The 26,119-nt window shown below is 44.1% G+C and overlaps 1 protein-coding gene across 1 annotated transcript in view; it reads left to right on the top strand.

Annotated features, from left to right (window-relative positions):
• The window catches only part of CFAP221 (cilia and flagella associated protein 221), a 92,781-nt gene that overhangs the window by 26,099 nt on the left and 40,563 nt on the right, over positions 1–26,119 (top strand). Inside the window, exons 7-11 of the mRNA XM_045804097.2 lie at positions 6,991–7,094; positions 22,136–22,295; positions 25,354–25,474; positions 25,559–25,670; positions 25,869–25,977. Coding sequence (XP_045660053.2) covers positions 6,991–7,094; positions 22,136–22,295; positions 25,354–25,474; positions 25,559–25,670; positions 25,869–25,977 — 606 coding nt within the window. The remainder of the gene's footprint in view (positions 1–6,990; positions 7,095–22,135; positions 22,296–25,353; positions 25,475–25,558; positions 25,671–25,868; positions 25,978–26,119) is intronic.

Here is a 26,119-nt window from a genome sequence, read left to right as displayed (position 1 = left end):
AAAAAATAGAAGGAGTGGGGGTTGCCAGGGGCGGAGGGAATGGGGAAGGGGAGTTCATGTTTACTGGGGACAGAGTTTCAGTTTTCCGAGATGAAAAGAGCTCTGGAGAAGGATGGTGGTGATAGTTGTACAGCAATATGAATGTGCTTGATGCCACTGAACTGTAGGCTGAAAAATAGTTAAAATGCTAAATTTTATGTCTGTGTTACCATATTTTGTTACAGTGGTTTAAAAAAAACATGAATAGGGCACGTATTATCTCTGCAGATGGTAGATAACATGTCATGGTCACTTCTAACTTTTTCCGAATTCAGTTCCATTCCAGCCCCTAGGGAAATGCCTTAGCTTCTTTTACCAGAATGCAGAGGTGACCTCATTTAATTCTGGTTGTTCCCTAGGGTTCCACCTTTTCCTAAACTACAGAGTGTGAGTGAAGGCAGGGAGTGGGGGGTTTTACCAACAGGGAGGACTAAGCAATTATGTTGAGGAAAGCGTTGAACCAAAGGCAAGAAAGGAGCTCAAAGGCCAGCCCAGCAAGAGAAGGGCATCGAACCTCCCTGAATCTTTGCTTTCTTCTTGCTGTGTGCCTGCAATACTGGTCTAAGCTTAGGCTAAAATGAGGGTGGTGTTTAATTCTCTAGGTGTAAAAAATAATTAAATGCCTGCTACTTGAACATTTCTTTGTGTAAACCTGTGTTTGTCTTTATTTGACTATATCATTAAGGATCATGGGTCCACTCTGCTTCTCGTTTGAGGTTCCAATCCCGGTGAGATTAATTGTGTCTTTGAAAATAAGATAGGCAGCACATGAAAGTTTATAAGAACATAAATTATCTTAGATAAAAGGGCATACTTTGAAATTTGAAACATAATTTACCCTCAACTCTTTATATCTTTTCAAATCATTGCCTATTTGAGGGGTTGGGGGTCTGGCTTATCAGGCGACTAATCATTTTGTCTGATTTCTTTCTGGTTTTGGGGTCACATGCTGAATGCAACAATTTACATCTAAAGCTTACAGGAAAATAACTACCCAGCCCCCAGATTTCTTCCCCTGTCTCTATGTGCATAGCAGTGCTTGAGAGGAAGTTAGTAACATTTGAGAAAAGATCTTGGGATTTTTCTGGGCTTTTCCCACTGATGGGATAATTAAAGGAAACACCTTCTAAAAAACTCAACAAATAAGGCACAAAAGGCTCGGTTTCAAAGAGAATGCAATGGATGTCATTAGCTATTCCTTGATATTAGAGACCAAAGAGAGGTAATAAAGTATAGCAGTAACCAGCTCAGGATCTGGGATCCTGCCTTTAATTTCCTTTCATCTCTTATGAACTGCGTGTCCTTGGACTACCCTGTAGGTCAGCTCATTTATCCATAAAATGGGCATAATAATAGTACATATCAAGTTGTCAGGGGGGCTAACCAAAATACAAGCCTAGTGCTGGTACATATGAAGGGCTAGTACCAAAAAAAAAAAAAAAAAAAAGACTTTAAAATTGCCCAGTTAGAATTGCAACCAGAAATGGGGGATAAGGTCATCATTCACTAAAGAAGAAGCAAGAAAGAGAGAATGCTGTTTGGGGCCATTTCTATTGCTTTGTAACAAATCACCCTAGAAGCGGTGCTTTCAAAGAACAGCAATCCCTCGTTTTGTTCGTGGGGGGACCACGTGGACAGACCCAGTGGAGAAGGTCCTCAGTCCCTGTGGAGTCAGTGGGGGCTGCTCAGCGGGGGGCTGAAAGATCCATTTTTCAAGATTCGGCACTCGCACGGGCTGTTCTCTGGGTCCTCAGCCGGGCCGAGGGCTGGGAGCCTTGGTTCGCTCCCCAGGCTGCTAGGGCTTTCTTACAACATGGTGAGTAGGTTGCCGAGTGAGTATGTCAAGAGCAGCACGAGGTGCCCGTTTCTTAGGCTTGGGCTCAGGAAAGGCGTACAGCATCCTTTCCATGGCATTCTGGCAATTAAGTCGTCCTAGAGCCCAGATTTCAGGGAAGAAGACCTGGACTCCCCCTGTCGATGGAAGGAGCGTGGAAAGAGGTCACAGAGTTGTTTTAAAGTTGCTACCGCGTGTGACCCCAAAGCGTGCCCAGGTGCGATTTTTTCACAAGCCTTCTGTACATTTGCAAGGGAAAGACTGTGGCATGCTGCCCACATCTTTCGATCTATCCAATGATCCTTCATCAATGAGCAGTTGACAAAGGAAAAGTCCTACAGAATTGACATGTGACAGTCAGTGTTATAGTTTAAATTATCCATACATGTCTGGGGGGAGGCCTCCCTTTATTTCGAGGGTGTGTCCCTCAGATTTTATACAGGCCTCAGAGCTAATGGTTCATTTATTGTGCCATCTGAGTCCAGCATCTTGCCATAAGTTAACAATTGCCATGCTGTTGTCAGTTAACCTTCATTCTCCCAGAAGGAGTCGAATCCTATGTATGGCAATGTGCTTATTCCGCTCTCTGCAAACTGAGATTTTGGAATTAGGGAGGAAATTTGATTTTAAGTTATCTACAAATTCACAACATCATTCCTTCTCTCAGAAAAGCTTTGGTTACTTCCTCGACAAATATAATGTTAAATTTTAGGGTAAATGATAAAAACATCAGACTAAGGTAAAAACAAATTTTATATAATTAACTGAATATCAATGGGATGTTTGGCCCTCTACTAGCATTTATTTAGAGAAGGGAGAAGGAAGAAATTTGAATTTATATTATTTTATAATATCTAATTTCCATAAGCAAATTTGTACTCTCTTCTTCTAATAGGCATACAACTTGTACGTAATCATGGTATAAGTCTAGTATTTAAAAGGTTTGGAGCACCTGGTTGGCTCAGTGGGTTAAGCATCTGCCTTTGGCTCAGGTCATAATCCCAGGGTCGTGGGATCAAGCCCCACATCGGGATCTCCGCTCAGCGGAGAACCCGCTTCTCCCTCTCCCTCTGCCTGCCATTCCCCCTGCTAGTGCGCACGTGCACTCTCTCTCTGTCAAATAAATAAATAAAATCTTTTAAAAATATATTTAAAGGGTTTGGGTTGGGAGGCACTTGGCTGGCTAATTCAGTGGAATGTGCGACTCTTGACCTCAGAGTTGCGCGTTCAAGCCCCACATTGGGTGTAGAGATTACCTAAAAAAATTCTTAAGAGAGTTCTGGGTGTTGCGTAAGACTGATGAGTCATAGACCTGTACTCTTGAAATAAATAACACAATATATGTTAATTTTTGAAAATCATAAGAAAAAAATAAATGTGATATAACAAGCACTGGTGTTATATAAGACTGATGAATCACTGAACTTTACCTCTGAAACTGATAATACACTATATGTTAATCAATTGAATTTAAATTAAAAAACTAAATAAAGAAATAAAAAGGCTTGGGTTAGATTTTATTCAAAATAGGGAATAATTCTTTTAAAGTACTTGGTGTATTTTTATACATCATTTTAAAGTACTTTATACATAGCCTTAGCATAACTGATAAAATGTTTGAATAATAAAGTAACGGGGATAAAAGTTGTGGTTAACTTCTGAAGTACTAGCTTCTATCTGCTTTGATACTTTAACTGGCTGCTTCCTCTAAGTTAGAAGAACTCAGAGTCCTGTTGATGCCTCAGGAATCATGTAGGTCACTTTTAATGGTATTTAACGTGGGTGTTCAGTTTAGAATCTCTAAGTCCCCTTAGAATCTAATGGGATTCTGGTTTTTTCAAATATGAAAAATTTCTAAATAACCTTTATATTTGTCAAAATTCCTTGTGACCCGAATTCATCTAGATTGTGCTGGATTCGTGATTATGGTAGTCATCCTTGTGGATTTGACACCCATAATGTGAGCTGCAGTGATGGAAGCAAATCTGTGTTACCTGCACTGCTGTGTCTCCTTCTGAATCAGGTTACTTGGAATTTTGTGCCCTTAAGGAATTGTTTGTTTTTCCAGACTGGTTCATGCATCAGGAACTTGGCTTCACGTAATCATCGCTAAGCAAATACCCTGACACCTTTTCTATGGGAATTATCAGAGCGCTAAAATTCGTTTAAATTTGGGCATATATAAAAAGGCCCAGGAGTCTTTTTTGCTTTCAGTTCAGGAAAATGCAAACACGCAGCTCTTAGCAGAACATTCTTGGGCAGCGGCTTTGCCTCGCTGGGCAGCCCTGAGCAAATCCCTGGGATTGCCAACCCAAGCACCATCCAGCTCATGTGATGGTGGGAGTCACTGGCCTGATCCTCAGAGACCAGGTCTGAGCAGTTTAGACTTGACATTGACCATCACCCAAGGCTACTCACTTCTTGAGAGGCGTATGTAACTTGTACTCTTAGTTTTATCTCCCCAGTGCTGCGGCGTGACTGATGTCCAGTGGAGCCTGAGTGTCCATTAGGGTAAATTGCCTTGAAAATATAATGACCTTTATGTGCCCTGTGTTTCAGAATTAGGAAGCATCTCAGAAAGTTACAATGGACTGGGTACTTCCAGAGAGCCTGACTGAGGACAGGGTTTATGAGCTTGGTAAAAAAAAAACCTATGAAGGGCTCAAATCTGTGTTGGCTGAAGAGATTTCTCTGTATAATGATCCTTATCTTGAATTTATATCACCAAATATAACTGACAAAATTAATATCTAGAATTTACAAATTAATAAGAGAACAGAACAACTTTGTAGAAAAAGAGGCAAAGGTTCTGTCTGGGCGATTCATAGAAGACAGAACCCAAATGGATACATATGAATACAAGAAGCTCAACCTCAAAGCAGTGAATATGAAAATAAAGTGAGATACCGTTTCACCCCCATCAGGTCGGAAAAAGTTAAAATGCCTGAAAATCCTGGAACTCTCGGAGGCTGCTAATGGAAATATACAGTGGTAAAAGGCATTGGAGAGCGTTCTGGCCAGATCTAGTGAAGTTGAAATTTGACTTTAGTACTACCCAGCAATCCCATTCCTTGGGTATTCCTAGAGTAGCTCCGCTTACAGAGGTATCAGGAGTCACACCCAAGGATTGTCACTGCCACGTTGCAATAATGAAAAAATGCAAACAACCTAAATGCCCTTCATTAAGGGAGTAGGTAAGTGAGGATGACGTAGTCATGGAACGGAGTACTCATCACTAGTGAGATGAACGAACAGTACTTCATGTATCATGCATAAAAATCGTATAGCATGGACAAATCTCAGAAAGATAGCGTTGAGCAACATTATTAGCAAGTTTTAGAGCAATATTGTTGAAAAATAGTACAATATTATAGATTGTGTGAATACCTCTGTATGTAGGTATTATAAAAATGCATGGGAATGATGGACAGTGGAGGCGGGGGTAGGGATCAGCCCTGGGGAGGGACAAAGTGGAGGAAGAGGAGAGGTGTACAGGGAGTTTCAAGTGTTCTGCAATGTTTTATTTCTTAAAAAATAAAACACCGGCTTACCCAAAGCAGAAGATTTGAGAGATTGGTAGTGGATAAAAGGATCTCTATTATATTATTCTCTATAACTTTCTTAACATTTAGAATATTCCAGAAATTTTTAAAAGGTAATGAATTTAAAGGCAAATAAAAATGCTCTTGGCAGAATTTTTAAAAACCACATTTGGACTATACTGTATCCCCAGAATTACTACGGAAAAAGAGTTATTTTACTTTGCTCCAACAAATATTTGTTGAGTGTTTGGCTTGTGCAGGACTCTGGAATTTTGTTGAGGTTATGCTGGAGATGCTGATCTACGTGCTAGTAGACTCAGCTCTGCTTTCATAGGACTTAGTGTCTCCCAGGTAGACAGGCACTGGGCAGGTAAGGAAGCGGGTCCTGATGGGAAAAGTCCCCAAGCTGACGAGGTCAGGATGGGCACCACACAGAAGGCAGCATGCTAGTTGGCCTGGCAGCTCTGCTCAACCCGATTACAGTCACATTCTCCTACACAGACTGGGAAATGGGAGGGAAGTGCAGTTGGCAGGAAGGCTCTCACTGAAAGGTTAAGAGGTAGAGACCAATCCCTGGGCAGGAGGGCAAGATGGGCCATGAGGGCTCAGGAATTATGAGGTAGAGAAGGGAGGAGGCAGAAGGAAATGCAGGGATGGAGGGCAGGGCTGAGTCTCATAGGGGAGGAGCTCAATGTCCAGCTGCTGAAAGGGGCCCAGATAACCTCCCACCCCAGCGCTGCGTCTGTGGGGATGCCAAGTGACAGCTAGAGAACTCAGCCTCTCCATGCCTTGCTCATCCCGCAAACTCTGGCCCACGTGGGCTTGGCCGGATAGAAGGAGAGGACGTGAGGAGAAGCTCAGGGCTCTGTGAGCAACCCCACAGCTGTAGCAACACCCGCAGTACCGTAAGGGACAACCTCAAGCACACTCAGAAGTCAGACTTGTCTGGTGGAGCATTTCTGAATTCACAGATGCTCCCTGGGTCTTCTACTGTTGTTGGCCTTCTTACCAAATAAGGAGTCTCTGGCACGTTTTAGTCAAACACAACCGGAGGTGTGGTTTCTTCAACACCGTCTAGGTCCAAGCTCCATAAAGGCCAGGGGCTTCCCAGGCTTCTCTGTGTAAAGCCTGCTCATTCAGTGTTCCCTAGCTCCCTGGGGCCCGTTGTGTGGCAGAGAAGCCCTTTCCCTGTGACCGTGAGGGTTCACGGAATAAACTTGACAGTACTTGAGAAGCAGTGTGGACAGAGGTATTTGGAGTGCGGAAACTGGGCCCCGTGGACCTGCCTTGAATCCCACTTCTGCCACTAACTGGCTGTGTCACCTTGGGCGGGATACTTACCCTCTCTGGTGCTTCGTGTGTCTTGTCTGCAAGTGGGGATGATCACAGTACCACCTCATGGGATTAGAAGAGATCATATCCGGGACATGTATGTGACAGGTGGCACCCAGGAGTTACTCCAGCTCCGTCGACTATCGTCACTGTTGCGGTTGTTTATTATGTGACTTGAGTCTCTATTCCTTGATATCAAAAGAAGTAGTTATCAAGAATAAAATTTTTTCCTTTTTTTTTCAGCAAAAAACACGTTATCCCTTTGCAGTGCAGCTGTCCTGTAGACTTTGAGTTTCATATCACTTTGATTCAGTCTCATGAAGCCTTTACTGTTGACCCAGTATCAGGTAAGAAGAGTCAGATTTCAAGTTTCCAATTTCCTTTAGGGTTCTCAGATCAAAGACAATTTGGAGAGCAGGTCTCAAGATACAAAAGAGAATAAACTACATTCGAATATGGTATTTTCACATATGTAACAATAACAAATGTGATGTGTCTGACATATTGTAAATTGGGATCGGACACTTGGGAATGAGGACACTTTGGGATCATTTGTATCATGCAGATAGTTTATAACAGTGTCCAGGTAAATGTCTTCCAAAATCAAAACTTGAAATCGGAAGTTAATCCATTCCTCTTCTAGTTTTGGCTTTTGGTGTATCCTTTTCACTCAGTTTCCAATGAAATGGGAATATTATCTCTTACCAAGCTTTTGGGATATTTTTGGAGGCTGTCATGAATTTATTGCACGCGTTGTGTGGACGGTCTGCCTTTGCCTGCCCCAAAGGGCATAGATTCTAATGCTGCTCAGAAGGTTTGAAAGTGAAATTTCCATCTGAAGTGATTTCTGCTTCCCAGTTTCTGTCTCTTGATATTTGGGTTTGGGCTTTAAATATCCGTCCACAGTCTTCTGCTGTGAACACGAAAAGAGTTTTGTTTTTGAATGTCTGGGTAGGTATCCATTAATCTCCTGATTGCGAGTGCATATATGAGTGTTCAAATTTTGAATGACTTCTAAATTGTGAGATGTATATAGATTATGTCCTAGAGAACCAGGAGACATTCTGAGATTTTTGAAATACAATGTAGCTTACTATTTATATTGCAAAACCAAAACAAAACAAAACAGTACTTGATTCTCTTTCTAGAGAGAAGCTTTATTACTTTTAGGCTTTAAAGAGAAGAGAGAATAAGTGGTTACCAAAATTATACTATACAAGATTATATTTCTGCTTTTAATTATAGTCGATGTTCTCACTGTAAGCCTTTTGGTAGAATAGTAATAGTAGCACTTACTTAGTGATTATTATGGGCCAGGCACTATTCCAGGTGATAGATATAGATATATTTTATATATGTATAAGTACATATATATTTAATCTATACCACAACCATGTAAGATTGGTGTAATTATTATTATTTCCATTTTATGAACATAGAAATGAAGCACCAAGGGGTTAAGTAACTTGTCCAGGGACACTCAGGAGTAAGTGGCAGAGGTGGGACTTGAAACCAGTCATCCTGGTTCCAAAGTCTGTGCACTGCCTCATAAAATACAAATTGAATTTTCACCTTAAGTCTGAAGAGGTTATAAGAATTTGACCTTCGAGGTAAGTTGGTAAAGTGAGCTAGCTCCTGTCATCTTAGTCTAGACTCTACTTGAAAGATGATGGCAAGACAGAGGGACTCCTGTCCTGCCCTGGGCCATCAGACCACACTGGACCTCTGGGACTCTCCCTGAAAGCCAGGTGCTAAGACAGATCCAGATAAACCCCAGTGAAAGAGCGTCAGGTCAGTGTGGGAACGGGGAGAAGAGAAAGACACTGGAGGCAGGCCAGCTGTGTCAGTAACAAAAACCACTATGGTGTAGGGACGTCTGGGTGGCTCAGTCGGTTAAGCTTAGGTCATGATCCTGGAGTCCCAGGATCAAGCCCCACATCTGGCTCCCTGCTCAGCAGGGAATCTGCTTCTCCTTCTGCTCCTCACCCTGCTCATGCTTTCTCTCTCTTACTCTCTCGTTCTCAAATAAATGAATAAAATCTTCTAAAAATTTATTTAAAAAAAAAAGAATCACGATGGTATAAAAAGGAATGACCTTGGGCCCGGCAGCTCCTGGTGCATTGTCAGAGATGCCCAAATATGAAATCGGTCTCTTACCAAATACCTAGTTTATCATCACTGAGGACTGGTAGGAATATTGCTGAAGGGAGTTAGCAGATGGGGCTTAGAGTAGGGCAGGACCAAGGGACCCATCCCTGGTGATTTGCTCTGGGAAGGGTCTGGTTTTCCGCACTGGTAATGAGCAGCTCCCCGTGATCTTGATGTGGACATTCCTCAGAGTGGTGTTTGGCAATCACTGGACTAGGTTCATCTCTATGATCCTGCCCCACTTGATGGTCTAGAATTCCATGAAGCTCTGTAGACAGAAGGGAACCACCAAGATTTCTGAGCAATTGTGATAGGAGCTCTTTTTTTAGAAAGGTCAGTACAGCTCCCGTGTGCAGGGGTGACTGAGGTGGGTAGAGGCAGGAGACCAGGAAATCATTGTGTTGGGAATGAAATCATGTAGGCCTTGAGAGCCCGAACTAAGCTGGTGTCAGTAGCAAGGCAAAGGCAGGGGGAATTGGGAAGACAGCAAGAGGCTCTTATGGCCAAGCCGAACTTCTGCAAAGAACTATGTCCTGAGATATGGAATATTAATCTACCAAAAGGGTTTTTTTTTAAGGATTTTATTTATTTATTTGACAGAGAGACACAGCCAGTGAGAGAAGGAATACAAGCAGGGGGAGTGGGGGAGGAAGAAGCAGGCTCCCAGCGGAGGAGCCCGATGCGGGGCTCAATCCCAGAACGCTAGGATCATACCCTGAGCCAAAGGCGGACGCTTAACGATTGAGCCACCCAGGTGCCCCTACCAAAAGGGTTTTGAAACACAGCCTATTCAAAACCCGAGGACTACATACGTAAGCAAATACAGTGTTGAGCATAGATGGATATCACTATAGGCGAAACACTTAAAAATTATGCAGGCGTGTCTCCGTACCCTCAGATTGTAAATTGCACAGCCACATAATTCGGACAAATGGGTGATCTGTGAACACTTTGTCTGATCCATCTGATGAGCTTTCTGGTTGTTTCAGCGCTTTGTTTGTTGCTTGTCTTTTTTTAAATTTCTCCTTTAAGTGAAATTAAGTTGAATATACCCGCTTGCAAGCTAGGGACAGAAATTTCCACGTCACGTAGGTACTGATGAAATGTACAGCCGTGGGACGGAGAGGAGGTGGCCCAGAGAGGGGGTGTGTCTAGACAAGAGAGGTGGACGGGTGCTCACAGGACACCGAGGGGAAAGTGGGCCCAGGACAGAGATCTGGGCGGAAAATCAAGAGAGTTTGATGCAAGCGAAGTCATAAGGGAGGGAGGGAGTGAATGAATGAACGAACGAATGAGAACAAGCCAGGTCTCTTGAACTTTAGGTACCCCACCTTATGTTTTGAAATGTTCTGCCACGTGTGGATGGCATTTGCTTTACAAACTGGTCTCCTCCTAGGCTGGACCCCTCGGCCTCCTCAGGAGCTGTTTTATGAGGCTTAGTGCAGTCCTAGTCCACTGGTCTCTCAGGCATTTTCTTGCTTTGGCCTCCCTTTGCCCTTGTTTTGCATGCATCTGTTATACATCTTTGAGGCTATGGAATTTACGATGACTTCTACTCACCTGCACTAAAGAGCTCTGGTTGCGTGGAGAGTGAATGCGCTTCGGGTGACACGTAGCCCAGGCAGGCCGTGGGCTCTTCTGACTTGCCGGGCATCTGACTTGACTCATACGTCTTCTACAGTTGGATAGTTGCGGATTGCTTTTTGGCCAGTAAGTCCCTACTGCCCCCATTTTACAAATTGGGCCCCGATAGGCTAAGAACCATGGGCAAGTTTTACATGAGAATGTATAATGGTAGACACTTTTTTGGGCAAATCTTAGTAACTGATTATCTAAAGGCTGTGGAGACATCCGTGGTCCACAGGATTATAAAACAACATCTTCTCCAGGAGCTAGAAGCATCATTTATCCATGCCTTCCAGGCATTTTGTGCTCAGGCTTGCCAAATGAAAAAATTTGAATAAAGCTAATTCGACTTACAAGATATGGCTCTGACATAAGGCCCCCAACTTTAACGCAACTGGCCATTTGCCCACTGGGCATCCTTAGGATGCATGTGTGCCCTAGAGCTGTCAGAAACTGGGTCAGTGGATGGTGCCAAGATCTTCCCGAAATTGGGGAAAAGAAGTAAAGGATTTTGTGAACTTCTGCCTATTGCTGACAAGAAATCATATACAATTAAAACATCAAGAACACTCTGTTGATAATTTTGGAAGAGCCAGCAATACATGACTTTGGCCAAGTTCTTATTAGTGTTGGAGAACAGCCAAATGCCACAAAAATTGTAGAACTTATTTACTTTTGACCACTTTGAGATCCTGGACATTCACTTGGTGTCACATACACCAGGAAGAATGCATGCAATTCATAGCAATAGCAAATTGTAGCATAAAATAGCGAATTGTAGCATAAAATGGCTAGTTAAGAGTTCCTGAGGACTATTGCCTAAAGTTCTTAGAGAAAGTCTTTAATACTTTTGTTCTCTTTTTCCCCCAATTATGAGGAATATATCAGCCATTATAAATGATGTTTTGCATTTTCTTATGAAATGCAAATTTATGACGATTTTATATTGATTTGGGAGTAATCCCAGAACCTCTGCCCTTGCTTTGGACCCAGACTACTTTTTGGTTATAAGCATTACCTGTGGGCCCAGGTCCACCAACCCTTCAGGCAGCACATCCTGGCAAAGAACAGTTTCCGTTCCCTGGGATGAGCATAGGACATCATAAACACAGCACCCTACCTGTCCTAGTCCAAGGCACCTCTGTGCACCTCCTACTCTGGGGGGCCATAGGCACTTGATCCCTAGTCCAATCACGTGATCTCAGTTGGATTCACTCATACTCCTGCAACACCTGCCAAAGTCGTGCCCATACCCCAGCATTTACCTGTTTAGGTTTCTAAAGGAAGTGAGTGTTAACACATTTTTTTTTCCTCTTTCTTCTTCAAAGCCCCCCACCCCCCGACTGGGGTATCTTATCATATAATAAGCCTCACCAACAGGGTCAGATGCCTTTGGAAATCCATGAGCAGACCCATTCCTTCCAGACAAGAATATGAATAGGGAAGGTTGCCCCTGCTTCTCCTCCCCACCTCACTATACACCTGTGGATGGGTGAGACAGAAGACCCCCAGTCCCCAGCACAAACTGTGCAGGGGTCAGGTCAGGATTGTCAAGAGGATGGTATGAGCTTTGGATCTTCAGCACACAAAAGAGGCCCCCATAAAATGTTTCGGGTTGGTGGCTAGGACCATCATGGATAGCCTCATCCCAGAGAATAATGCTGATTATATGGCTATATGGAGAAATGGAGACATACAGATATGTCTTTTGGCGAGTGATAGAAGTGAGTGAGATATACGAGCGAAGTGCTTCTGATCACCTTCCAGTTCAGCAAATTTAAGAAAAGCCAGAGGCCATGTGTCAGGTTGGAATAGAATGCTTTTGAGAAGTAAAATCGAGATCGGATGTTTTTATGACTTTCTAAAGCACCAAACTTAATAGTGAGGAAGTGAGAACAATGAGGGACAGTTAATACATCAAATGCACATGAGTTCCTTATGACCCTTATTTAATTGATAGTAGCATGCTGAAGAAAGCAGGAAAAGCTAGACAGGCAGGTGGCAATTCTTCATGCACAGACCCTGAAGCAGCTCTATCACATTGGTAGCAATGCTACATTTTGTCTGATGTTCGGGATCTCCTTGATGGATGGCAGTGGTCATTCCCATTCCCTATAGTCATTCCCATTTACTAATTGTTAACCACATGACAGGCGCTGCGCTAAGCCCATTGCATGCACTGCCCCATTGCATCCCACAACCCTATGAGGAGAGAACGAGTAGCCTCACCTTTTTACAGCCAACACCAACCACCAAGACTCAGGAAGGCCAGACAACATGCCCAAGGCAACAGGGTCTGTCTGACTCCAGACTTGAACTCTCAGCGCCTCCCCTAAGCTGGAAGAGTAACGATATGAGGACACCTTGCAATAGAGGAGAGGAAGACAAATAGAATTGTATCACAGACTAAGACTTTACGAAAATTTTATTTTGTGAGAGAAAAGCTAGGGAGATTAATAATAGCTCTCAACCAGGCCTTGTGTATTCTTCTTGCCTTCGGGATCCCTAGGTATCTCTTGTTCAAGATGACCATTTGGTGGCTTGTCAGTCTGGGCTGGTTTGAGCTCAGTTGACCAACAGCATTCAGTGAACTTTGCCCAGAGACCGATTCCTATACCTTGACCAAGCTCTGTATCTCTCCTGCCCACCCAGAAGTGCCAGTCCTAGAGAGGCCCATGGAGAGGCCAGGGATGGTTTGACCCAACCCTTTCTCCTGCTGGAAAATCCTGTCTTGCCAGCTTTGTTTGCAGGAGATCAGGCCTTTCTGTGGATCCCACAGGGCTGGTCCGGGGACAGCAACAACAGAGTTAAAAAAAGAAAAGCTCTGGGTGTAAGTAAGTGTGGGAGCTAGGGGGTTGAGCAAACATAAATATTTCTTTAAGAAGTGACTTTATGAAAATGAAGTATGTTATAAAAATATGTTTCATTGCTTGATATTGATTGAAAAAAAAAACAGGTGAAGCCAAAGGAATTGATGAACTACATTGATATAAGTGATATTCTTAAAATTTACCGCTATATTAAGAAAAGAGAATATAAAAACTAAGAGGTCAGAGCCACTGTCTTGCACACTTCAACTTCTTCTAGAACCTTGGTGGTGCAGATAGCGGGAGGTAGTGTCCATGCTCTATCTCTCCCTCCCTCCTTAATAGCTTCGCCTTCTGTGATATTATCTTAACCTTATCTGGGTTTATAGCATTTGCATTCTGTCTTGTGACCAGAAATGCCACAGTTACTTAGTTTCTATGTCAGTGGAACCTGAGTGTCACCTCTATTCTTTGCTCCACATTTTCTCCATTCTAAGTTCTTTACCTCCGTCCGTTCTTTCCCTGGCTTGTCTGGAATGTGAAAGCCAGCACCTTGTTGACCAGACGTTCCTGGAGGCTACATACCGAGGATACCTGCATGTTTGACCCTGTCTCTGCTGCCTGTCATCTTGAAGGACAACTTGACTGGGTCTAAAAGTCTTGGTTTACAACTCTGTTCACCTCAGAACTTTGTAGACATTGCTCGACTGCCCCTTGCTTTGAATTTGCTAGGAATTCAGAGTCTGGTTGGAATCTTTACCTGCCCAAGGTGAATTCTGGATGCCCTTAGAATTCTTTTGTTTTTGTTTCGGTCCTGAGGCTAAGTAATGTACCAGGATAGGTATTGGCATTGCTCTGTATCATTGTTTTGTTCGAACGTGGCATGTCCTTTTGATCTGGAGAAAAAGGACTTTTGTTATTTTAGGAAAATTTTCAACTATTAAAACTGAGTATTTTAATCTTCTGTTTGCTTTGTTCTCTTGCTCAGGAACATAAATTATTTGTATGTGTTGGCTATCCTTTGCCCTTGGCATCTGTTATGTTCCTTAAAATAATTTCATTTGGTGAATGTGGATTCCTCATTCCTGCCTGCCATGGCTCTACCTGTGTGTACACGCACGTGCGTGTGTGCATGCATGCGTGTGTGTGCATGCATGTGTGTGTGTATGTGTTTTGTCGTTCCTTCTAATACAGTGTCTACCTCAGTGACCCCTCCTTTTTCTTTTTCTGTGTGTCTCCCGAGCACCACCAGCTCTCTCTTCATCTCCTTCTAGTGTGTTCTATTGCTTCCTTGAATCTGGTGACTCTCACTGTGGCAAGGTCAGGCTGTCTGTCTTTTCTTTAAGACTTAATACATATCACCTGGTTACCCCATCCCCCTGCCCCCTCCCCTCTGTAACCCCCAGTTTGTTTCCTGAAGTCCATAGTCTCTCAGGGTTTGTCTCCCTCTCTGATTTCTTCCCATTCAGTTTCCCCTCCCTTCCCTGATGGTCCTCTGCGCTATTCCTATGTTCCACATATGAGTGAAACCATATGATAATTGTCTTTCTCTGCTTGACTCATTTAACTTAGCATAATCCCCTCCAGTTCCATCCATACTGATGCAAATGTTGGGTAATCATCCTTTCTGATGGTTGAATAATATTCCACTGTATATATGGACCACATCTTCTTTACCCATTCATCTATTGATGGACATCTTGGCCCCTTCCACAGTTTGGCAGTTGTGGACATGGCTGCTATGAACATTGGGGTGCACGTGGCCCTTCTTTTCACTACGTCTGTATCTTTGGGGTAAATACCTAGTAGTGCAATTGCTGGGTCATAGGGCAGCTCTATTTTTAACGTCTTGAGGAAGCTCCATCCTGTTTTCCAGAGTGACTGCACCAGCTTGCATTCCCACCAACAGTGTAGGAGTATCCCCTGAGGTCATCACTCTTGTGATGTGTGTTCTTCACCTGCTTTTGCTTATGTTCCTTTTCCTCCTTCCAAGTGTATTAATCTTTGAATTTGCGGTTTTCGTGCATAATACCTGTGTTGGTTCTACTCAGCATTTTACTCAGCTTTGAGTAGGGCCTGCTGCCAGCAGATGAATACAGTGTGAAAGTCACGATGATGGTGAAAATAATTATAATAGTAGCTGAGGCTTATGTGGCACTTACCCTGTGCCATACACCAACACCGCTCGTTTCATACTCCCAAGGACACTCATGAGGAGATGCTATTAGTATGTCCACTTTGCCGGTGAGGAACCCGAGGCATGGAGTGTTTAGGTAGGTTGTCCAAGGGCAGATCTGGGATCAGAAGCCAGGGTCTGGCCACAGTCCATGGGCTCCTGCATCCTGGGAGAATATCGCCCATCGCTGCCCCGGGCTCACAAAGGCCAGGTGAGTCATCTGTGCTGTGTGCTGCTACTGCACGGTCACCTGCCCCCTCTGTCTCCATCAAGTCACCTCCAGCTTCCAGGTCCTGGGTCTAAGACAATAGAAAAGTCAGGGCAATGTAATTACTACTTCAGCTGCCTCCCTTCTATTCTAGGATGCTGAGGTTGGGTCTCTTTGATCCTCATCCCCACCTCTCCAGAGGCCGGCCGCATTCCCCATTTTGTCCCTTTAATCAAAGAGTAGATAGATGTATTTTTTTAGGGCCGTTTCCCTTACCCTTGGGGAAATCTATTGCCTTCCCGGCTTTCCACTCAGTCCCACGCCTTACTCTACACTATTTGGGAAACATGCTGATTTTTCGGGCTTCAGAAGTATAGTCATTTCCCTTGTTTAACAGAAGATTTTCCTTGTCTTCTGTTCTACACATTTTTTTTTCTTGTTTTGGTGAGTTTGACAGGAGGGTAGTCAAGTTAGAATAGCTTCACTTGACCATCTTTTACCAGAAATGCTTCCGGGCTTGTTTGTCCTGCTGCTGCGTTGAATCCTGCCCTGTGGCCCCACGTCTACATTCATTCTAGAACTAAGCACTCAGCCTCTGCCACGTGTTAGGTGTTGTGATAGGCGCTGGGCTGCCCCAGGGAGCAAGACAGACCTGCTCTCTGCTCTGATGTCCCAGTCTGTGGGAGAGAGGCAGGCACACAGAGAGGACATTGCCCGGGGCAGACATGCCTGCTCTCATCTGGTGGTCAGGAGCTAGGGAAGACAGTTTCAAGCGGAGGAAGCCCCCAAAGCTGTCAGGTTGGAACAGGCTGGGCAGGGTCACGTTTGAGGGAAGTCCCAAAGCCCAGAGTGTCTGGACGGTATGCCAAGGGGAAGAGGGTGTGCCCAAAGGGAGACCAAGTTGGAGAGGCCTCGGGGACCTGAGGAGGGTAGGAGTTAGGGTTTGGTTCTGAGCTGGGAGGGTGTTCAGTAGAGGGTTCTCAGCAGAGGGTGGTGGCTCAGCCTCATTACGCTCCTGAGGGGAGAGTGGGTTGGAGAGCACAAACGGGGAGCAGCCTGTCCCCTTAGGAAGGAAGCTCAGGTTGGCCTGGATGGGTGCTGGCCATGGAAATGGCAAATGGCATGGACAGGCTCTGCTGAAGGGTTGGTGAGGCTGGGGGCATGGTCAGGGAGTGGCTCCTGGTGTCCCTATGGGCGCTGGGAGAATGCAGGTGCTGTGGGGATGCTTCATGCGGCTCTTGGATTCAGCAATAAGCATTCCCGTGCAGTCTCTCTGGCCTCCCTGAGCTATCTTTATGTGCTGGACAGCGCCCAGGAGAGGGGCACGGAATACACGTGTGCGGCACTCACTGCTCCCAGCCAGTGGGCCACAGGCTTGACGGAGAATGAGTTGCTGGCCTGGCTTGGCTCTCCCCAGCATCCTTCTACTCAGACTGCTGCTCAGCTTCCCATTAGCATAGGTAGGGCCCCCAGGCTGTTCTGCTCCTGCTCCCAGTGTCTGCATTTTGGGTATTTGGTGGACCAGGAGGAAAAGGAAGATCCCCAAAGACTCCATTTTACTGATGATTTCTGGCTTCAGTCAGCAAGGCTTGCTGGAGGGAGAAGGGAATTAAAGATTATAATAAAATAAGCGCTGGGAGGAGCACCTGGGTGGCTCAGTCGGTTAAGCATCTGGCTCTTGGTTTCAGCTCAGGTCACCATCTCAAGGTCCTAAGATCCAACCCCCTGTTGGCTCTGCACTCAGCAGGGAGTCTGCTGGAGATTCTCCGCCCCTCCCCCCACTCTTGTGCATGTGCAAGTTTGCTCTCTCTCTCTCTCTCTCTCTCTCAAATAAATACATTCATTAATAAACTAAGTGCTGGGGTAATTAGCAGTCAGTATCTGTTGTGGCTGAGCAAGTTTCCCCAGGGAAACTTAGAAATGAACTGGTAACCAAATGTCTCAGTGCTCATAGTTCACCCCTTTACAGAAAGTCCAAGGTCTAAATTTTTTTTTTTTTTGAGAGAGAGGGAGCGAGAGAAAGCACGCATGTGTGCACTAATGAGCCGGGTGGGGGGGTGGGGTGTTTGGGAGAGGGGATTAGGGGTGTTGGGGGATGGAAGGAGAGGCTTAAATGATTGAGCCACCCAGGCCCCCCATGGCCTGAATTTTAAAGTAGACCTTCCCAGAGACAGCGTAGTCCTTGTCTGGTAGAATTACCCACATTTGGGAAACGCATCCCAGTGGCTTGGCATTGTGATACAATTGCGTCTTCCTTCTTTAGAACTCAAAGGGTCAGGTACAGTTAACCCTTGATGACACAGGTTTGAACTGTGCGGGTCCACTTCTACGCAGACTTTTTTTCAATAGGTGCCGCACAACTGTAAATGTATTTTCTCTTCCTTATGATTTTCTTTATATTTTCTTTTCTCCGACTTGCTTTATGGTAAGAATATAGCCTATAATACATAGAATGTACATACAAATATTTAATTGTTGTTCATACAACTTTGGATCAACAGTAGGCTATCAGTTGTTAAGTTTTTGGGGAGACAGAAGTTATATATAGGTGTTCAACTTCACAGGGGGTCAGTGCCCCTAACCCTCATGTTGTTTCATAGTCAACTGTATAAGTTTTCCCAAGAAATATTTCGTCTTCCTGACATTTTATTTTATTTTTTTCAAGATTTATTTATTTTAGAAAGAGAGTGGGGGGGCAGAGGAAGAGGGAGAGGATCTCTAGCAGACTCCCCACTGAGGCAGAGGCCGATGTGGGGTTTGAAGAGGGGCCCAATCCCAGGATCCTGAGATCACAACCTGAGCCAAAATCAAGAGCCAGCTGCTTAAGCGACTGAGCCACCCAGGTCCCCCCTGAAATTTTATCTTTTTTAAACTTTTTTTTCTTTGATAGGCTCCACACCCAATGTGGAGCTCCAGTTCACAACCCTGAGATCAAGAGTCACACTCTCCACCAACTGAGCCAGCCAGGAACCCCCTCTTCCTGACAGCTTAATGATACTTTAATACACTGAATTATTACTCATTTGATTTGACACAAACACTGGGAAGGACACACACACTCTGTAATAAGTAAGCATTCTCCCAGACCTTGTATGCTCTTTTCTCCTTTAAGCCTTGTCCCATTTTACAGATGAGAAAACGGAGCCTCCGGCAAAGTAACAAACCAAGTCACAGAGCTCTTACAGGGCCCAGTGAATCAGGGTCTGTGTTGTCCACACACCCTGGGCAGTGGTGGTGGCCCTCGAGTGTCCCAGTGAGTGGTGTGTGACTCATGGTGGTGAGTCGGATGGGAGGACCACTCTTGAAGCACCCCCCTTCTGTAATCCAGTGAATCCAAAACACTGAGTTCATCAACAGCTTGTTCATGGACAATTGTTAAACTACGCAGCTATTAAATTCCCCCTCCCCGCAAAGCTTAGAGAGATTAAGAAGTTTACCCAACATCTCACAGCTCGTAAAACCCTAAATCCTGGAAGATTAAGACCAATAGTTACTAACACTTCAAGCATGTGGCTTATATGGCTCTGCGATAATTTAGGGAGGATGATCCGTGCTTTCTGAGGATTTCGAAGAAAAAGTTATTTTAAAAGTATTGACAGTATTGTAATGATGCCGTAAGGACATGCAAGAAGAAATGTTTAAAAAATGATCCCCCTCCTGAGCCTAAGGGCCCTAACAAATAACGTACTTTTATTTTTCCATCTCCTTTTGGTGACTGGCCATAGTTATGCATACTTTATATCATTATCATCAAGGCAAAGATCCAGTGGTATTTTCCAGTCACTTCATTAATCATTATAGCGTTTTTCAGTGTTGCTACATTTTCTTCATTATACCCATTTTATTGACAGACTAGGATTTTCTTAGCCTTTAGTTCATTTCTCAGTTTTTCTCTCCTCTCTCCCTCTGCCTCACCAGCCTCCCTGCCCCTGTAATTTTACAGGCTCCCTGCTGATGTTAACGGTGGTGATGCGAAATTGGCCCCAGACAAAATTGGACTAAAGCCATAAAATCGTGGTTTGGGATTTTTTCAAAACAAAGTTGTAATTTGGGGGTGGGGGAGCCTTTCTCGATTTTCAAACATGAGACTTGCTCTCCCTTCTCCCACCATGAGCTTTTGCCAAGCAGTAAGCTGCCTCTGCGAGGCACACCTCTAAGAGCTGTTAGCGTCGGACGATCAGCTGCCGCCGAGTTCCCGAGTTCCCGTAACAGAGCCATGCTAACTGCTGTCCCGGCTAATGGAAAAAAGCAGTGTTCCCTGGTTGCCCGGGCTACGCCTCCAGCGTGCTTTAGGTATTAGGTGCAGGCTGGGAGCACTCAAAAATAAATCACCCAGGTCAGGACAAACATTAATCCTCGCTCCGGAACTTGTTATTTTTTTAAGTTAATGAGGCTGGCACAGAAGCAATAGAATGTTCATAGTCTAAAGCCCCCAGTGAGCTGTAGGTCAGATGGTATATTTTCTGACCTCGTGGGTGGTTGAGGTACCAAACTGCATGCAGCCATTCTTGGAGTTTCTGTTCCGCTGATCCTGGGTTGGCCAATAGAACCGAGCTTTTCTGTTGATTCGCTCTCCCCTGCGGTGAGCTCTTGGGTCACTAGTGGCGTCATTTAAAGATTTGGACTAATGCGGGTGCCTGGGTGGCTCAATAGCTTAAGCGTCTGCCTTCGGCTCAGGTCCTGATCCCAGGGTCCTGGTATCGAGCCCCACATCTGGCTCCCTGCTCATCGGGGAGTCTGCTTCTCCCTCTCCCTCTGCTGCTCTTCCTGCTCTCCGGATTGCTGTCACTCTCTCAAATAAATAAATAAAATCTTTTTTAAAAAAAGATTTGGACTTCTGCTCTCAGGAAGTTGACAAATACCTATTTCTGAAGACTGCACTAGGGAGCCGGGAAGGTAAATGAGCTTTGGGGCCCCGTGTTAGCATCAGGGGCTTGCAGCCGAATAGGAGAGCTCTAAAGTTGGGAAGCCATCAGTTCAGGGGGCACATGGGTGCTGCGGGGCTGACCAAAGTGTAGGGGAATGAAGGCTGCTAGGGCTGGAGAGTCAGAAGGAGTTTTATTCACTCATTCGACAAGTATTTATTGAGCTGGGAACATCGTGATGGACTTTTCGTAAAACTGCCTTTGAGTCTAGGGAAGGGCAGATGGCAAGACGGTGATTTCAGAAAGTAGGATTAAAAAACTAAAAGGAGATCTGGAGAAAGGCTTTCCAGGCCGAGGGAATAGCAAGTGCCAAGGCCCTGAGGCAGCAGGAGCCCAATGTGGGAGGGTTAGCGCGAGGGCCCCTCTCCACCTTCAGGTCTCAGCTGCAACATCTCCTCACCCAAGAAGCCTTCAGTTCATCCTCTCTCAAATAGCACATCACATTTCACTTGCCTCCCCCATACCCTGCTTTATTTTTCTTGTTGGTATTCATGAAATGATTTTATATTTTATATTCATTTTTTGTTTGCTTGCTGTCCCCAGCTAGAAAGTAAATTCTGTGAGATCTGCGACTTCGTTCTGTTGGTTCCTCTTCCTCAGGTGCCTAAAATGTTGCCTGGCACAGAGAAAGTGCTTAGTGAATACTGGGATGGCCGAATGAAGGTTCATGTGGTTGGGCATAGAGAACAAGGGAGACAGTGGTACAAGACTCAGAGGAAGGCGTAGATGGGAAGGAGGGCATGCCAAGCATTTATGAGGGAATTGTGTAAGGCCTCTGCAGGGACCGTGCAAAGACAAGATGCACAGGGGCATAAGAAATCATCTAGAGGGCAAACCCCAGAGCCTTCAGTGGAAATCAGAGAGAACATTAGCCTTTCTTGTACCTATACATTGATCCTTCCTCTTTTCCTCCCTCTCCGCCTCCTTTCCATTCTTCCTTTTATTTCTCTTTCCACGTTTGTTGAGCACTTATTATGTTCCAAGCCCCGTTGGCCCCAGAGATACAAAAGAGGAACAAGGCATGGTGGGATATTTGACTTCAGAGAGAGCAGTGGTCCATCTCACTGCTCCCAAAGATTTGGAAGGAGAGATTCAAATAACACCAAAATGTAGGGAAACTGAATTATTTGGACAGAAACTCATATGTGTGTGTTCCTAGCTTTTCTTGTTGCTTACAGCATTAACACTGACATCCGGTAATTGGCTCAAAGATTATAGTTCTAGGAGTTCGTGTCTGATTCACTAATGCTGATGGATGTGTATCTATTTATATAATTGAGAGTCAAATGATTATTATAAAGGATTAACATAGCAGTTGGCAAATAAGATTAATGTAAACATGCCGAAGTTGATTCGCATGGATATAATGAAAAGACTATATAAAGATAATAGAAATACTCGGGCTTACCAGGGGAAGAATGTGTGTGTGTGCATGTCAGCCTTTTTGGTGGGGCTTTGCAGGAGAAAGAATCGTGTTGTCTCATTTCCTTCCCCTCAGGCATAATTCCAGCTAATGGGAAGATGAACGTGACTGTCCAGTTCACGCCATTCCAGTATGGGATTGCGCAGATAAAACTGCAGCTGTGGGTCTCACAGTTCAACTCTCAGCCGTATGAGTGTGTCTTCACCGGAACGTGCTCTCCCAGCGTGGCGTTACCGTATGGCTGCTTTGGAATGTCTTCGTTTCTTCCTAAAACTTTCTAAAAAAGATCCCAGTCTCCATGTCTTCCATTCTGTCTTTCTTTCTTGTAACAGCATGGCATCAAAACCGTACTTAAAATGATGAACTTCCAGAAAATACTCTTTAAAATCTAACAATAGTGCATAGAATAGCTCCAGGCTAGTTGCAGTGTGTTTTTCCTGCCAAGAGGGGAAGAGATGACCAAGAATAGGTAGATGGAGGGATACTTGCCTTCACTGATTACTGCTGCTGTGCTGGTTGAGCTTTGACCATATGTATGTATTATATATACGTATATTACATACACGTATATATATGACCATATGTATTACACTCTTTCAAATTTATTTTTTTAAAGATTTATTTGTTTGAGAGAGAGAGAGAGAGCACATGCACAAGTGGGAGGGGCAGAAGGAGAGGGAGAGAGAATCTTAAGCAGACTCCACACTGAGCACAGAGCCAGACACAGGGCTCCTTCCCACAATCCCGAGATCACGACCTGAGCCAAAATCAAGAGTCAAATGCTTAACCGACTGTGCCAGCCAGGCGCCCCCACTCTTTCAAATGTAAATCATAAAACAAGAACAGCATAACCATTTTCAGAATTTCGATATAACATTATAATTATAATTAACTGAGTGCCTGCTGTATGCCGTGTCCATTGCAAAGCCCCATGGGACACAGTCCACACTCACAGCAGAGGAGCGCAAATAAGTCATGGATCACGAGTGACTTCAAAGTAAGGCAAAAGTGAGAACGTGCCACATGGGAGGTTTTGTTGGCTTTTGTTTTGTAAGAATCCTCAGCATTCAAGTCCGAGTAAAGGTGTGAAATGGGATTAAGTTTTACTTCATAATAAATTTTTTCCAAACTTCTATTTCTATTTGAATGTGAGCTTGTATTTTTATATTTTATATCCCAACACACCTGGTTAAAATGGTAAGTTTGTCCCAATATGCATGAGTCCTATAAAAGCTAAAGGAAAACTTGTCACAGTATCAATCCTAATCTTGGAAAATCCTCACAGATTTTTGAAAATGATAAAGAAATAACCGGCTCTTCCTTCTCTCCCCTCACACATAGATACACATTACATATTAACCTCATTAGGTGTATTAAAAGTAGAGTAACATCTTTATATCAAAATATGAACTAACTCCCTGACTTGTTATATATTTGTATCATGATCTCTTCCTAAAAATTCAAAGCAGCCCAAATCAACTATGGGCTGTTAGTGTGGTCTGCTGAACCCCAATCCCCCAGGTAACCAGAGGAGAAATAAAATCATTCTGGCAACAAACTAATAGCATTGGCTATAAATAAAAGACAGTAGTAATTTCCTGGTGTTCTCTGACCAAGAAAATGCGGTTTGCCATGTCACATCATGTGCTGCGAGGTACAAAGGACTTTCTTAAAGACATCACTTAAGTGGGATTTTGGCTTCCCATGGACAAGAGCGTTGTGTGGGAGAAGCACCACGAAAAGGCAGACATCCGCTCTTTCTAAACTATTATGTTTTGGTGTCCCAGCCGGAGTTTAATGTCTTATTTAGTGCACTCTTGATGTTTTCAAGGCCTCCGTCTCAAGACCTGCACGTCTCCCCAGACTGCAGATAGTACTAGAACATATGAGTTCCACTGTGAAGGAAAAAAATGATCCTGGCCACGGCATTCTCTGAAAGTGCCCCAGGTAGCTTTTCAACGTTGTTATTTCAGAACATGGTGTGTGAGGGACTTACTCAAGTTCCACGAGTAACTCCTTATTAAAATGTATCACGTTCTTAGACCCCTTCATTTCCATTGTCAGCAATTAGATCCCTTAAGGGACCTGTTTTTTCTTTTTAACACCTTCAAAGATTTTTTGTTGTTCCCCAATATTTATAGCAGAGGTGATGTCAAAGCTCGGATGAGACGTGGGTGCGGGGCCACCACTGGCTCCCTAACCCAGTGCCTCCGCCCCGCACACCGCAGCCTGTCAGTGAGTGCGTATCTCCCCAAAGGACATGTTCTCTCAAGCCGCTGACCTTTCAGGAGACCCTTCCTTAGGCGATGTTAAGTTTGAGATTGCTGGCACGTCCCCTGTGTTGTGCAGTGGGGTCCGTTCAGTAGGTGTTCGGGAAAGGGTTTGTGACCATCAGAATGAGTGAATGTTACTATGTTCTTATTACCGTAATATCATGGGCAAAACAAGTGTTCGTATATTCTCACTTAAGGAAATGCTTCGCAGCATTGACCTGGACGTAGTTCTACCACATCCCACCGTAAATGACTCCAGGAGCTTCGCTGACAGGGCAATAGCCCTGTCTGTACCTACCCCTGTCCAAAGACAGTTTTCAGTTGCAGAAAAGATCTCAAACATTAGTCTGAGTCACTTGGGCATAATCATTCTTTTGCTAGGAACATAAATCAATGGAGGATTTTTTCTTTAATGTAGTAGATTTAGCTATTGAGAACCAACAGCCGAGAAATGAATCACACTAGGACCAGGAGAGCATTTTTCAGCCTGTCATGTTGTCCACTTGTTATGTTCTTTGGGAAGGTAAGGAAGAACAGCCATTGGTAGACGGTTTATTTTAGTAGACCACTGTTTTAGCACACAGATTTATCTTCAGTGTAGATAGAGTCATTGATGGACCGGAAGTCATGATATTATCAGAAGAAACATGAAAATAGGAACCTTGTGGGACATCTGGCTGGCTCAGTCAGTAGAGCATGTGACTCTTGATTTCGAGGTTGTAAGTTCAAGCCCCATGTTGGGTGTAGAGGCTACTTAAAAAGTCTTAAAAAATATAGGAAACTTGGGGTGCCTGGGTGGCTCAGTCAGTTAAACCTCTGCCTTTGGCTCAGGTCATGATCCTGGGGTCCTGCGATTGAGCCTCGTATCTGACTCCCTGCTCTGTGGGGAGCCTGGTCCTCCTTCTCCTGCTCCCCCTGCTCGTGCTCTCTCTCCTTCTGTCAAATAAATAAAATCTTTTAAAAAAATGGGAACCTTGAGTTGTTGGATTATGTAGTAATTTTATATCTGTTTTAAACTAGATTAGAAGAATTTGAAAGATTAAATGCTCTTTCTAAGAAAGTGGACGTTCCTCCAGAAAAGGCAGCGCCACACGTACATTTCCAGCGACTGCCACCGAAATTAAAGCCTCCAAAGATTAAGGTAACCTGGGCATTATTCTCAACATGATGGAAGGAATGATAGAGAAGCAAAATAATGAATTTTCCCTCCTGATTTTGTTCTCAGGAAATTGAATATCAGAACTTGAGATTTCCGGTAGATTTATCGAATCCATTTGCTGTGGCAACTGTTTTAAACCAGGAACCAGGAAAATTGAAGATTAAAGAATTAAGAGAAGGTAACTTGTTGATCCATTAGAAGTCCGCCGCTGGCAGAATAGGGAAGAACTATCGCTTGTCACATTTACTATTTATGAGTAACAGCAGCAAAACTCAGTTAGATCGCTGCTGTGTTTTACCATTAGAAATGTGTTTTTCTCTCGGCAAATGATTCTGATTTGATTAGTGGCATAATCATTGTTTGCTCTTGCCCTCAGTTTTGGACCAAGGCGATGAGATTTCAAAAACAAGACAGATGAAGGAAGCACTCTTTGAACAGAAAGTCAGACAGGACACTTACGAAGAGATTGAAAATCACCTTAAGTGGTAAATATTGAGCGATTATTTATATCAAGTGACAGTTCAGTGTTTTTTGTAATGGCTTTTTATACATGAGACATGACGAAATGCAATTGCTTTGTGTGCCCTTTGGAAAGTTTGATTATTCCCTCTCCTCCACTGGACCTTA

Source organism: Ursus americanus, chromosome 1 (genome assembly GCF_024610735.1).
Source record: "Ursus americanus isolate L20-20 chromosome 1, mUrsAme1.1.p, whole genome shotgun sequence".
Lineage (NCBI taxonomy): Eukaryota > Metazoa > Chordata > Mammalia > Carnivora > Ursidae > Ursus > Ursus americanus.
This window is presented reverse-complemented; position numbering and strand designations above follow the sequence as displayed.